Source organism: Nyctibius grandis, chromosome 4, assembly GCF_013368605.1.
Source record: "Nyctibius grandis isolate bNycGra1 chromosome 4, bNycGra1.pri, whole genome shotgun sequence".
Lineage (NCBI taxonomy): Eukaryota > Metazoa > Chordata > Aves > Nyctibiiformes > Nyctibiidae > Nyctibius > Nyctibius grandis.
In genome coordinates, this window is record NC_090661.1 from 90,999,234 (window position 1) to 91,014,752 (window position 15,519).

General features: G+C 42.5%; 1 protein-coding gene across 1 annotated transcript; it reads left to right on the forward strand.

Moving 5' to 3' along the window:
• Positions 1 to 309: 309 nt before the first annotated feature.
• Positions 310 to 15,240, forward strand: TAF5 (TATA-box binding protein associated factor 5). The gene is made up of 11 exons (XM_068398249.1): positions 310 to 834; positions 2,119 to 2,359; positions 5,706 to 6,021; positions 6,708 to 6,871; positions 7,337 to 7,472; positions 7,974 to 8,094; positions 9,097 to 9,226; positions 10,314 to 10,478; positions 10,915 to 11,092; positions 11,242 to 11,419; positions 13,391 to 15,240. The coding sequence occupies exons 1-11, from the start codon at positions 312 to 314 to the stop codon at positions 13,606 to 13,608; spliced, it is 2,370 nt and encodes a 789-aa protein (XP_068254350.1). The 5' UTR covers positions 310 to 311; the 3' UTR covers positions 13,609 to 15,240.
• The last annotated feature ends 279 nt before the right edge of the window (positions 15,241 to 15,519 follow it).

Sequence of the window (15,519 nt, forward strand, 5' to 3'; positions counted from 1 at the left end):
CTGGACGAGGTGTCTCGCATACACACACCGCAAGCACTGCTGAGCTCCGTGATTCACATCCGCACAGTTACTACCCAAAATTACACTTATTTGCTGCCAGGACGCCCGCAGCGAAGCAGCCGCCTCACAACCGCTCCTCCAGACTCAGGCCACCCCCGCTGCCATAAAGCGCTCCTGGCAGTGTCGCAAAACGAAGCCGTGAGTGCCTGGATAGGCAGCGGCACGGATGCCCATCCTTTGCCCTGACTGTCGCAAATGCGTCCGCGCCTGGCGGCGGCCGCTCGCTACTGGCGAATGGGGGGCGATGCAAGATGGCGGCACTACCTGAGGAGCCGGCGGAGGTAGCGGCGGTAAAGCCGGACCCCGAGTCGGGGACGCCGCCCCAGCCCCCTGCTGCTCCTCCAGTCGTCACCGCCGCCGCTCCCACCGCTCCCCCGGCCGCGGCGGCGGATGGGGAGGCGGCGGGGAGCGGTGGGGACGCGATGCCCCCAAAGCCTGCGGCACCGGGCCCGGCCGCTTCTCCGGCGGCGCTGGACCGGCAGACGCTCATGGCCGTGTTGCAGTTCCTGCGGCGCAGCAATCTCCGCGAGTCCGAGGAGATCCTGCGCCGCGAAGCCCGCCTGCTCGGCGACGACCTCAGCGCCGCTGCTCTCAGCCCCACTGGCGCCGCGCTTCTGGGGGGCCCGGGCGGCGATGCGGACTCCGGCGGCGAAGCGCTGCTCAGCCGGGTCACCGCCGCTGCCGCTACCGCCATCGCCATAGGAGGCAGCGTCGCCACTGTCGCCTCTTCCAGCCCCGGGGTGGCGGCGGTGGCCGCCGTGCCGCCGGGGAAAGGTGGGGCCCGCGCGGGGGCTGCGGGGTCGCTGCCCGGGGCGGGAGGCCGCCCCCGCCCGGCGGGACCCCGGGGACTGGGCGGGCTCTGCCTCCCGCAGCCTCGGGGGCTCTCCGTGATGCTGGGGCACAAGGGTCGGTGTCAGGTCGTGCCTCTCTTGGGGTGGCTCTCCCTGGGGGGTGAGGCGAGAGTCTGTCCCAGCCTTCTGGGGGGACCCTTGGGTGTGTCATTCCCCCATAGGACTCAGGAAGAGATCGGGACCTCCTGGGGGTGCCCCCCCTGGAGCAAGGGACCGCGGTTAGAGTATCCGTCATATTTGCAGGGAGCACTGTTAAAGGGAGATGTACTTCCCCTTGTCTTTGTGTCCCATCTCGACTAACTGCACAGCAGGAGACTGAAGTTTTCCCTTGTAGTTAAAAGTGATAGTCAGAGATGTGGCTGCAGGGATGAGAACTGAGGCCTGATGTACAGGCTGCATTTTGAAGAAACAGCCATAGGATGCTTGTAGAGGAGGCGCTGTACATTTCTGGATGGAGTTGCTGGGTACTTGAGATGCCCTTTGGATAACTGGAGTCTTAAGTATTTTTCATCAAGGTGTTCTGTGGGGCAGCTTTACAGGATAGTATCATGAAATTTCAGGAACTGATATGTCTGAGTTCCAGTAAATGTGTAGTATAAAGTCAGCTTTTTCCTGGTATCACGTGATACGGCTGTTTTTATATAGAAGACAAAACAATGAAAATGTTTAATGACTGCTATGTCGAACAGAGCTCTGAGTGTTAGCAAGTGACAAAAAGTCACTGCCCTGTAATGGTTGTATAGTGGTCTTGGTGAATTATTCACTTGATGAAGTTAATTTGCTTGTTTAGTGGAAGCAAAATAATTATAGCGGGTATATCTTACAGGCTTAGAAAGATTCCGCTCCTCATTTGAGAGTTTCTGGCCTTAGCAGTAAAGATAACTTGTTTTGGTGATGTTAGTGGCTTCTTCCTTTACGCTTATAATCCTAGCTCAATTAGGCACTGTGTTAAATACCTTATAGGCAACTGTTGTCAGGGAAAGCACAAAAAATGGCTGAAGGTGCTAGGAGAATTGGCTGCTGGACTATAACGTGCTACCATCCTCTCACTTGTACCATTTAAACTTAGCGCTGAACAAGCACTATGCGTAGTGTCATGTTTTGCTCAGAGCGCCTCACCTTACTAGTGGAGTTGTTAGCCGCTGTATATTTGCTAGCTCTTTCAGGCTGTCTTACAAGCTCTTGTTATATGCTAATGCTTTTGCAGTTGGAGGAGGCATTGTTGTGGAAGATCAGCCAGATGTGAGTGCAGTATTGTCTGCCTACAATCAGCAGGGGGACCCAACTCTGTATGAGGAATACTACAGTGGATTAAAACACTTCATTGAGTGTTCCCTGGACTGTCATCGAGCGGAATTGTCTCAGCTGTTTTATCCTCTTTTTGTGCACATGTACTTGGAATTGGTCTACAATCAACATGAGAGTGAAGCAAAGTCTTTTTTTGAAAGGTAATTTATTTTCATTTATGCGTTTGCATTATTTTGGTTTTGCTACTTTGATTAAACCTGTAAACTATAGTAGCATAGGTTTTTTTATATATATATATGTATTATTTTCCTTCTCTAATCACAGAATCACAGAATGTTAGGGATTGGAAGGGACCTTGAAAGATCATCTAGTCCAATCCCCCTGCCGGAGCAGGATTACCTAGATCATATCACACAGGAACGCGTCCAGGCGGGTTTTGAATGTCTCCAGAGAAGGAGACTCCACAACCTCTCTGGGCAGCCTGTTCCAGTGTTCAGTTACCCTCACCGTAAAGAAGTTTTTCCTCATATTTATGTGGAACCTCCTGTGTTCCAGCTTGCACCCATTGCCCCTTGTCCTGTCAAGGGATGTCACTGAGAAGAGCCTGGCTCCATCCTCATGACACTTGCCCTTTACATATTTATAAACATTAATGAGGTCACCCCTCAGTCTCCTCTTCTCCAAGCTAAAGAGACCCAGCTCCCTCAGCCTCTCCTCATAAGGGAGATGTTCCACTCCCTTAATCATCTTCGTGGCTCTGCGCTGGACTCTCGCTAGCAGTTTCCTGTCCTTCTTGAACTGAGGGGCCCAGAACTGGACACAATATTCCAGATGCGGCCTCACCAGGGCAGAGTAGAGGGGGAAGAGAACCTCTCTCGACCTGCTAACCACACCCCTTCTAATACACCCAGGATGCCATTGGCCTTCTTGGCCACAAGGGCACACTGCTGGCTCATGGTCATCCTGTTGTCCACTAGGACCCCCAGGTCCCTTTCCCCTACGCTGCTCTCCAACAGGTCTGTCCCCAACTTGTACTGATACATGGGGTTGTTCTTGCCCAGGTGCAGGACTCTACACTTGCCCTTATTATATTTCATTAAATTACTCCCCGCCCAACTCTCCAGCCTGTCCAGGTCTCTCTGAATGGCTGCGCAGCCTTCCGTTGTGTCAGCCACTCCTCCCAGTTTTGTGTCATCAGTGAACTTGCTGACAGTGCACTCTATTCCCTCATCCAAGTCATTAATGAATATATTGAATAGAACTGGTCCCAGTACTGACCCTTGAGGGACTCCGCTAGACACAGACCTCCAACTGGACTCAGTCCCATTGACCACCACTCTCTGGCTTCTTTCCTTCAGCCAGTTCACAATCCACCTCACTACCCCATCATCCAGACCACACTTCCTCAGTTTAGCTGCGAGGATGCTGTGGGAGACTGTGTCAAACGCTTTACTGAAATCAAGATAGACCACATCCACAGCTTTACCATCATCTATCCACCGGGTAACATCCTCATAAAAGGCTATCAAGTTGGTTAAGCATGACTTCCCGTTGGTGAAGCCATGCTGAGTGCCCCTAATGATCCCCCTGTTCTTGATCTGTCTAGAGACAGCACCAAGGACAAGTTGTTCCATCACCTTTCCGGGGATGGAGGTGAGGCTGACCGGTCTATAGTTACCCAGGTCCTCCTTCTTGCCCTTTTTGAAGACTGGAGTGACATTCGCTTTCCTTCAGTCCTCAGGCACCTCTCCCGTTGCCCACGACTTAGCAAAGATGATGGAGAGTGGCCTAGCAATGACTTCCGCCAGCTCCCTCAGCACCCGCGGGTGCCTCCCATCAGGGCCCATGGATTTATGGACGTCCAGATTGCTTAATTGGTCCCTGACCCAGCCCTCATCTACCAAGACAGACTCCTCCTCTATCCTGACTTCTTCTGGGGCCTCAGGGGTCCGGGGCTCCTCAGGACAGCCTCCAGCAGTATAGACAGAGGCAAAGAAGGCATTCAGTAACTCCGCCTTCTTTTTATCCTCTGTCTCCAGGGCCCCCACCTCATTCATCAGTGGGCCTACATTGCCTCTAGTGTTGGTTTTACCTGCAATGTATTTGAAGAATACATTCTTCAAACATTCTGTTGTCCTTGACCTTTCTTGCAAGGTTTAATTCCAAGGAGGCCTTAGCTTTCCTAGTTGAAGAGATTTGGAATCTGAAGTAATGGTGCCATGGATTACAGTAACTGTTCTTAAAACGTCTTCCAGTCTCCTGTGTTAGAAAGATGTGCAAACTTTTTGTGCTTTTGAACTGTCCCTGTGCAGATTTTGAACCATCTTTATGATGAGCTGATGGGCTTCTTGCTGAAAGTATCAATGAAGAGATGCTGCTTTTTTAGGGAAACATTGTGGGGTCATTTCTTAGAACTGGAAAATTGCACTGAGATGCCAAAGTAATGTACGCTAGAAGTATTTGCTAATGTCATAGCATGTAAATTGAAATTCCTCAAATGAGATTAAAGGAGTTAATTTATGGCTAATCTATAATTTTCTGTGCTCTTACTAAGTTTCACTTCTTTATCACTTGAGAAGAAATTTAAATTTAATTTGTTTTCTGGATTCAGACCAATTAGGAAATATTTCAGTCCAAAAGGATAACTTTGTCTCCCTCCAGTATGGTCAGCAAAAATGGTTCTGTAAATAGTTAAAACGTTCCCTGCCACAACTATTTTATAATATGGTTTGAGTAAAAATGGAAAGCTCTAGACATATGTTAGCTATTATATAATGCAAGTGGAGAGTGAGAAACATATTCACTGTGAAATGTGCATATTCATATAATGAATCAGGTATAAATATATCCAAGTAGTCTTGCATAATAAAAAATGCCCTGTACTTTATGGTACTACAAATTAGAGTTTAATTTCTGTAAATAAACAGAATCACAGAATCAATCAGGTTGGAAGAAACCTCTGGGATCATCGAGTCCAACCATTGCCCTGACACCACCCTGTCAACTAGACCATGGCACGAAGTGCCATGTCCAGTCTTTTTTTAAACACATCCGGAGATGGTGACTCCACCACCTCCCTGGGCAGCCCATTCCAATGTCTAATAACCCTTTCTGAGAAGAAATTCTTCCTAATGTCCAACCTGAACCTCCCCTGGCGAAGCTTGAGGCTGTGTCCTCTTGTCCTATCGCTAGTTGCCCGGGAGAAGAGGCCAACTCCCACTTCAGTACAACCTCCCTTCAGGTAGTTGTAGACTGCAAAACATGTTAGTGTAACTATTTACTTCAGGGGAGAACCCTTTTGGTGTATGAAATTCTGTGAAGTTCCATTTCTGTATTCTCTTCATCTTGTTTTTTAACTGTTGAATGCTCTTACTGTATACAGTGATGTATGAAAAGTCATGATGAAAAATAATCCCGTATGTAGTCAGTAGCTTCCAAAAGGCCCTTACATATATGTTTCATGTTAAAGTAATGTAAATAAATGTGCACTTAGGTGATAATGTTTTTGTAATCGATCTTTTACCATATCTTAAATTGTTTCAATAGATTTCACGGGGATCAGGAGTGCTATTACCAGGATGACCTGCGTGTATTATCTAGCTTAACCAAAAAAGAACATATGAAAGGTAACGAGACCATGCTGGATTTCCGAACAAGCAAGTTTGTGCTGCGTATTTCCCGTGACTCTTATCAACTCTTGAAGAGGCATCTTCAGGAAAAGCAGAACAATCAGATCTGGAACATTGTTCAAGAACATCTTTACATTGATATCTTTGATGGAATGCCTCGCAGTAAACAACAGATAGATGCTATGGTCGGAAGCTTGGCTGGGGAGGCAAAACGAGAGGCTAATAAAGCAAAGGTAGGAGAGAAAGATTGTTGCGCTTTTATAATTGAACAGTTCTCCCTAGTTTTTCAGGGAGATACCTTAGTATAGACTGACAATTGTCACTTGAGATCTTGAAAGACAGCATGAACAGAACAAAGGAAGAGAACTGTACAAATAGTTGTTGGCAGGAGTAGGGAGATCAAGATGTGTCACTGTCTGGTAGAAGAAACTGTTGAACCGCTTTCAGAGACAACTTTGTATTCAGCTCACTGAACTAAACTTAAACTAACTCCTGAATTTCTCTGTCGTTTTAAAATGGACACCTGACTATTTGGCTTCCTCTCTTGTACAACAGATGTAATTCTTTCTTGCTGCCAGTTGTTACTGACAGGGCTGTTTGTGTAGATCTTGAGAGTATAGTACCACAGTACTATACAGATAAATTATGTAAACTGTAGGGATTCTGCTTTAAGGAAGTGCTAAGAGATGGTGGGAGAACTTAGAGCTGTCCGGATCAGTTGCTGGGTAAAACAGCAGAACATGTACTACATCTGTTATGGGCTAACCAGTAACGTATGCAGGAATATTAAACATATCAGTTTTACAGGGGCAGCTCTATTGCTTGGACTATTATGTTGAAAAGTTTCCATTAAAAAAATTAGTTTTCAGTAAGAACAACAATTACTGTTTTGTCTCATGTGTGTTTTACTGGCTTGCAGGTTTTCTTTGGCTTATTGAAAGAACCAGAGTTTGATGTGCCTTTGGATGATGAAGATGAAGAAGGAGAAAATGAGGAAGGAAAGCCAAAGAAGAAAAAACCTAAAAAAGATAGTGTAGGGTCAAAAAGTAAAAAACAAGACCCTAATGCTCCTCCCCAAAACAGGTACCAAAGGAACGATGCGTAGAGAAATCTTGTTAAATCCGGTCTTGTCATGCCAAATCTGCATCGCTGTTCATGTGACATTTTTAGCTCTTTGGCCATTTCAGCTGTACACAGCTTTAGCCGTAAGACTTCTAAGGGAGGTAATGGAAAGCTTAGCATATAACCCCCTGTCTTTGCTATTCAAGTGAATCTAGATTTCCCTTGATAAAATTTTACTGAGTTACCCACTAATCTTTTCGGGTCATACTTGGTTATTTATCCTGTTCCACTCCTTGTCTGAAATTCTTAAAGCTACTGGCTCTTTTTCTCATCAGTTAATCTTTTACGTAGTCTTTCATTTTTTCTAACTCTTTTTTCATATTTGAATATTGAGGTATAGTGTTGCATGCGAAGGTTTTGCTTTCTTTGTTTAGATTAACAATATGGAAGGTGCTTTTAGTTTGTAAAACTGTGTGCTTCTTGCAGAATTCCTCTGCCTGAACTGAAAGACTCTGACAAGCTGGATAAAGTAATGAATATGAAGGAAGCTGCAAGGCGTGTGCGTCTTGGCCCAGAGTGCCTGCCCTCCATCTGTTTCTACACATTCCTTAATGCTTACCAGGTTGGTAAAAGAAGAGTTTGGGGAGTATGGAAAAGGGAATCAAAATTATAAACATCACTCTTAATAAAGAAAGGAGACTTAACAGAGTTGGCAAAGGTTATTGCAGTATTTGGAATAAGCATTGCAAAGTTTATGTTCCAGTATGTTCGAAATTTTAAAGACTGCTTAAACTATTTAATTTCCATGTTCCTTGGTTTTGCTCTGGTTTCACCGTGATTCCTTCTTTTACTTTTCCTGTGGGACCCTAAGTGTATTCTACAGAATACAGTAGATGGTTTGCACCAAAATACTGGAAAACAGTACTGTTTTGTCACTATTGACTGTGCTTCATTCGTATAGCTTTACTTTTAATGGTGCAAGAATTTATGTGTGTTTATGTCTATCCTAGAATAATTCCCTCTTATTTTTGTAAATAAATTGAGTTAATTTTCTTATTAGTACTCAGGATTTCATAATATTTGCAATGCATACAAACGATATAAATGGATATTTTGTGTATAGGGTCTGACTGCAGTGGATATTACGGATGACTCTAGCATGATTGTAGGAGGCTTTGCTGACTCTACTGTCAGAGTGTGGTCCGTGACTCCGAAAAAGCTGCGTAGTGTGAAAACAGCAGCAGGTAATTAAAACGATAACACTTAAGATGAGTGTGCGTTACTTGTGACAGCTGTGTTTTGCGTGAACAGAGAAAGATGTCTGTGGCAGGAAAGTTGTCTTTAGCAGTTAGATGCTTTCACTTTGAAGAAACAATATGTGCACAGATGTATGATTGCATCTTAGGTACTACTATTAGAAACATTTTTAAAAGGGTGAGAAATTCGGTTGTGTCCACCTGCTGTGAGGTGGTCAGTGCATGGAGCTTGGAACTAGCCATAACTAGCGTGGAACTAGCTGTCTTGCTTCTTGACTGGACGGTAACTCCAGGGTGTAACTACAGTAGACAGTTGGGTTTAGGTGATCTAGGGGAGAGACTAGAGGTACCCTGGGGGAAATTATAGGAGGGAACTCTGAGAAGGATGGAGGAAAATGTCCTGTAGCTGAACGCCTACACAAATTCATGGAAACCAGGTTTCTCTAATTCTGCTGTTTATGTGACAAGGTGTTGCAGTTGAAGTTAGGTATCATGCAAACGTTTTTTAATCTTGATATTTAACTGAGGTGTAGTCGTGATGTTCAGCAAACAGTAGCCTACAGACTAAAAGTTATTTAAAGTTGTGTGTAGCGTGCAGCTGTCAAAACATGTCTGAAAAGCATGTTTGTGGCATATTAACTTCCTGGGAACAGGAGTGAAAATTTGGCATCACTATCAAGAAGATGTTATTGTGTTTGGAGGCTGAAGAATATATATGAAAAATAACACACATCAGGATTAATTTATTTTAGCTCTTAGTGAAGACTTAAGAAAGAGTGATTATTTATGTAAAGCATTATTTTCACTTTTTACAATGGTAAAAAATATTTTAAATGCCATTGTATATTTCAAACTTACCAATTCCCAGGTACTTTGTCATGTTCACATCATACTTGAGTCTTTTAGAGAGAATATTTGTTTTCCTGTTCATGGCATTTATCTTTGAATTTCTGACAGTTATTGTGATACATGAACTTTGAAATATTGCAGACCTCAGTCTCATCGACAAAGAATCAGATGATGTCTTGGAGAGAATAATGGATGAGAAAACAGCAAGTGAGTTGAAGATTTTATATGGTCACAGTGGACCTGTCTATGGCACCAGCTTCAGTCCTGATAGGTAAAATAAGTTTACAAGCTAACTAGTTTGCTTGTTTTGAGTTTTAATTGTATGCTACTGAATGCAAACATGTTCTTAATGCAGCTTTTTACAGAAGGTTGAAGCAGTTCTTGTTTATGCAGCTCATAAGAAACTGTGTGCAAGCATAAGTGCTCGTTACACTCAGGGTGCTGAGCACTGTCAGCTGTTACTGAAATCAACTGGAGTGGAGGATGCCAGCACCTTTTATGAGGTTCAGGACTTAGATGGCAAAATAGACCATCTTTTTTGCAAACTGTAGTTTAAGCTGGGTTTTAACTAACTGAATTGTAGAGAGGAAAAATACTGCAGCATTGATTTCACTTATAGTATTGCAAAACAGAAAACCAGACTGAGTAGCATATCGTTGCACTCCTTCAAGTTTCTCATATTCTGTTGAGACTTTATTTTCAAAATGCATGGAATAGTATCTTTAAAATAAGAGATTTAAAACCATTAGGTAATTATGAGAGTCTGGGCAGTAGAAAGGAGGTTTAAATGTCTAAAGTTTCGCTTTTGTATGTGTCTAGTCAGGAAACAACCATCACAGAAATACAGCTGAGAAGTAAACTTTGTGTGGAACATGAATATAGAGTCTATAATTATGAACTGAGAATGTGAATGTGATATGAGTTCTCTTTCAGGGCATCCTGAAGGTTTTTTTAGAGTTATATTAAAAGTTTTTTTTTTTTTTTAAAGTAACGTAGTATAACAGTTTACAAGTCATTGTTTCATATAACTGGAATTCCTAAGTAAAGACCAGCTCTGTGGAGTTTTTTTGTTGTTGTGTTTTTTTTTTTTCCTTCAGTATTGCTGTAAGTGTCATCAGAATTACTAATCAACATCCAAATGTCTCTCTCTTTTTGCATAAGGGCCTAGGACTGGATTCTGCTTGAATTGGTTATTGTTGCTTACCCCACCAAAATGCTGATTTATATGTCACATGCTGAACACACGCTGTTCAGTTGACAGTTTTTCTTATCATAGATATCTCACAGTGTTTATGCAATGTTTATATAGTCCATGTGTACGTTTGGTATGTAATATGCTATACTTTCTCCTGTGACAGGAACTATCTGTTGTCCTGTTCTGAGGATGGCACTGTTAGATTGTGGAGTCTCCAAACATTCACATGTTTGGTGGGATATAAAGGACACAACTATCCAGTATGGGATACACAATTCTCTCCTTACGGTTATTACTTTGTGTCAGGGGGACACGACAGAGTAGCTCGGTAAGAAACTGGATGGGTTTTTCACTTGTCTGAGTCAGTTTGTGGTGGATTAACCCTGGAAGTGATTAGTTGATATAGTCTAGCCTACCCTATTACTGGAAATAAATTTTATTTCATGTCAGTTAAAATACTGAACAAACGTTTTAATGTATTTTTTTTCTTTTCAACACACATCATATTATCTGATGACTAAAGAGATGGTGTCCTCCTATGTGACCATCTGATTATAAGTATTCTCTTCCAATTGTTCAGCAACTTGACAGAATATTCTTTATTTCTCGCTTCTGAAAAATACACTTTTCCAAAACAGATCCTGGTAATTTAATAAACTGACCAGTAAGAAACCACTGCATAATTACTTGCTCTTATTCTTCATTGTGCAACAGATACTGAACTTCATCAGGGTTCTTTTTATAAATAAAGCTTTTCTTCTCAGTCTGTGGGCAACGGATCACTACCAGCCTTTAAGGATATTTGCTGGCCATCTTGCTGATGTGACCTGTACCCGCTTTCATCCAAACTCTAATTATATTGCCACGGGCTCAGCAGACAGGACTGTACGGCTCTGGGATGTTTTGAATGGGAACTGTGTAAGAATATTCACTGGACATAAGGTAAAGGCGTATCACTCACAGTGTGAAAGTGATTTTATTTCTGTGATGAGATTTTGAAGAGTAGTGTTCAGAATGAATACAGCTTGACTGACTGACAGTGAGTAGACTTAATTAACTTATTTGATCTCCCTGCCAAATGTCTGTTTTAGGGACCAATTCATTCATTGGCATTTTCTCCTAATGGACGATTCCTGGCTACTGGAGCAACAGATGGAAGAGTTCTGCTGTGGGATATTGGACATGGCTTGATGGTTGGAGAATTGAAAGGGCACACCGACACTATCTATGCGCTCAGATTCAGTAGAGATGGGGAGATTTTAGCATCAGGTAAAATTCACTGGAAATAGTGAAGTTTCTGTTGTGTTCCATAAGTCTGAAGAGGAATTATATAATTGTTTCCTTAAATTGAGGAAGATAAAGTAGAATCTTTGAAGTAGACTTGCTTAGTAAAAGCAGCAATTTAAAACTGCTGGTACAGGGCAAGTACTTCACTGGACTGCAAAGTATGACTCCTCACTGTCCCAGGAACTGAAGGAAAGGTGTTATGCGGTGTCTCCATTTAGCCCATGTCCAGGGGCTAAACTATAGCCAGCTGTTCTGTCACCCAGTCACCCCTTCCCAGCCAAGAAGGGGAATTGGGAAAAGGGAAGGAGACCTGTGAGTTGAAATGGAAACAGATTTAATAAAATAACAAAACTAGTATCAATACTAATAATAAGTGCACAGGGTTATACTCAGCCCAATGGATGCTGGATGTCAAACACTGCACAACGGTCACAACAAACGGGAGAGTGGGCCTTGGAAGCAGAATGATGGGCAAGCCCTCCCAGGGATGGCAACCATTGGGGAGGAGACCGGTCCTCTGCAAACTTCCCAATTTATAGTGAGTGTGACATTTATGGTATGGAATACACCTGTGGCCCAGCCTGGGTCAGCTGCCCTGGCTTTCACTCCTCCTAGCTTAAGCACCTGGCTAACTTGAAAACTGCTAACGGCCTTGATCACCATGGAAACCTGCATACCATGGCTGGCCACGAACTAAAACAAAGTGTCTTATCAGCTTTGTTCCCACCATATCGGGTGCTGCAGTCTTTCAGAAGTGCAGCTTTTCTGAACAGAAAATTGATTCTATGATTCTATCCCAGCAAAACCAGGACATGCAGTTAGATGATAATGAAGACTGGGATCTGTGTACAATGTTGGGGGTGGAATCTAAAGTTAGAAATAACTCTAGGGCAGACAAGAAGTGGCTGGACTAGAGAGGCACAGGATACTGGAATGGGAGTGGGACATGCAGCAGGACTAAAAAGAATAGAGAGGAAGGGACAGAAAGGAATATGAGTTATCTACACCCTTAGTGTTTCTTCATGGTAGATCTTTGATATAGAAATGTGTGTGTAATGTTAACAATCAGGTCTATGAGCAGCAGAACTTGTGAAGCCTGCTTGTTTTTCCTGCCTGTCCACATCGATTCTCTGGTGTCTCATATAGCAGAGCTCCTTTGCCAGTTTTCCCTTTGTAGAGGCACAAAGTTTTGTCTCTCCATGTCTAGTGAACTGTTTTCTTAAAAGGTATAGGAATTCAATGAATTTGAAACTTGTTCCGTTCTGTCAACTGGTTGAAATTAGCCAACAAGTTCAAGTTACTGACAAAAGAAATTATGGACAGACACTGTAATTACATCAGGGTAATTTCCCCATGAAACCAGGCTAGGAATATTCTACATTTATTTAGTAGTATGTTCCCACATGCAGTGCAGTGGGAATCCTCAGTGAGCCACTACTGCAGGAGTGAAAGCTAACAGACAGGGCACAGGTCTGATCCAACCTGCTTGGTGGTTACTTCAGTTTATCTACCAACGCTCCAGTGAAAACACGGGCCCCTGGGCCTGCAAAATCCTGCTGTCTTCCCTGTATCAAAGAAACTGTTATTATGCAACTTAGAATCATAAATGTTTCCTGAAATTGGCATCTAGCCCACAGGATGGTACTACTTTTTCAGTGCTAGGTGATACAATCCAAACCCAAGTGTTTTGAGAGAGTAGTTCTTTGTGCTTTATCCACAGGGCATTCAGGTTAGATTACAGGAAAGCTGAAATCCTGGTAACTTTTATGTGTGCATTCAGTATGTTAGAGGCTTGTTAAAGTCTGTTTCCTTGCAGGATGAGAGCATAAGTCTACAGTTATGAGCAAACTTGCTTTTTGAGCTTTAATTTCTGTTAACTTGCTCCCCAGTAACTTTTTTATCTACCTTTTTTATTAATAACAGACTTTCAACTGTTGTTCTTTTTTCTTTTAGGTTCCATGGATAACACAGTTCGTCTGTGGGATGCCGTGAAAGCATTTGAAGATTTAGAAACCGATGACTTTACTACAGCCACTGGACATATAAACTTGCCTGAAAACTCACAGGACTTGTTACTAGGTACATACATGACCAAATCAACCCCGGTCGTACACCTCCATTTTACACGCAGAAACTTGCTGCTGGCTGCGGGAGCCTACAGTTCACAGTAAATCAGGAAGCTGTAAGACTGACTGCGCCAAGTCATTGCAGTAGTGACCTCAGGATGTGGGAGGAGGAGGAATGTCTTGTACAGGTGGACCTAGTCTGTCGTAGGAAAAATGAAACTGTAAATTAATGCAAGCAGTGTCTTCTCAGTTCTGCTATTTCATATTTATCCACAGTTGGAAAATGATGGAGATTGACAAGACATCATGGCTTTAAAAGAAGGAATTGTTCATGGTGCTTTTGATAAATATATACATATATGTATATGAAAATGGCTGTCTCCTGTCAGAGATGGTATTGAGCTCTGCTGAAACTTGTGGAAAGTTAACAGCCTTGGTATGTGTTCTCAAATGATTTTTTTAAAGCACTTAATTTATGTTTAGCAAATGTTTAATCATTCTCAAAAACAAGCAAAAACTGTTCAGTTTCAGAAAAGAAGAATGTAGTTTAATTCAGTATAGCCTGGGCTGGGCGACAGGTATGGTGAGAGTATCACAGCAACAAACAGGACATTGACAGAGTAGGTCCTACAGGCAGAGGCTTGTGGGGAACTGCCACGAAGTTACGTGTATGGGTTTTATGCATCCAAGTACTGAGTCCTGAAAAGATTTCAAAGTTATGTGCTCTTTTGAGGTGTCAGAAATGCCGATCTTGTTATTCTGTTTTCACAGGTAACCAATGCTATAAATGTGAAAAGCAACCAGAAGTGCAATGTGAACTTTATTTACTTTCATACTTTATTGTATGAAAAAAAAAGGGGACTGAGGTACAACTGAAATACCCATTATTAAAAAAGTGGACTTAAACCCTTTTATGTTGTATTAGATCTAAAAGAACTTAAAAAACTTGCGTAAGGTTTAATATATCAAAATGTAAAACTAGCCAAGAAATTTTATTGCAGAGTAAAAGGATTAATCGGTCCTAGGTGTATTATCAGTTTGCTTTCGAAAGGCCAGCTTCTTTGCTGAAGTGACAATTCCCACCCTCAAAAACCTTGTACCCCAGTAAGTCCTCCTGGACAACCACTAAAGCTCAGTGCTTTATTTCTAAGGAAGAGTAAAACATACAGGACACTGGGAAGTATAACTTCTTTCTGGGTCTTTGAACAGAAAATACCACCATCAAAGGAGAGGCCCAGTTTGGTGTGGTTTGGGGTTTTTGTTTTGTTTTGGGTTTTGGGGTTGTTTTTTTTTTTTTTAACCTCTTAAAAGCTGTATACAGGGAAATTACTTTCCAGTAAGAGCTTAGACACTTCAACAATCTGCTGGCTCTCTAGTGAAAAATAAAAACAAGGTTTCACATTTCTAAGATAAAGTAAATGGAGAACTACCTCCCCTCTCATCCCTTCTCTGACTTGTAACTCTTGGAGTAAAGGTATATTATAGGCATCATACATCAAAAGAAACAGAGGAAAATTCATTAGGAAGCTTGCCTGGAAATTTTCTTTAAAGAAAAAAGGTTAAAACTAAATTATTATGGATTTTTTTCTGTAATGGTACCTCAACGGAATTTCTTAGCTCTCAATATGACCAGTTGGATTTAAATACAATTATGGTGAATCAAACAAATTACCTAAAACAAAGAATGTACAGTTTTGACAGCTTAAAGAAAACACTGCCACATTCTGCCTTTGTATTTTGTACAGTTTTATACTTTTGATATTATAATAAATACTAAAACCAAGAGTTTGTGTGTTGGGCTGTGGGAAAATGACGGAAGATTGGCAAGGAGGATTGTAAATACGTTCAAGTGACTTGCAGCTGGGGTGTCAAAAAACACATATATTGTACTAATTTGTTTAGTCTTGCGTGCTTGGCAAGTAGAACATCTATGTTTAGATAACATAGGCCTGTGATAAACTCCGAGGCATCCTATCAAACATGCTCGAGACTCCTGCCCTGCTGTGAGAAAGATCA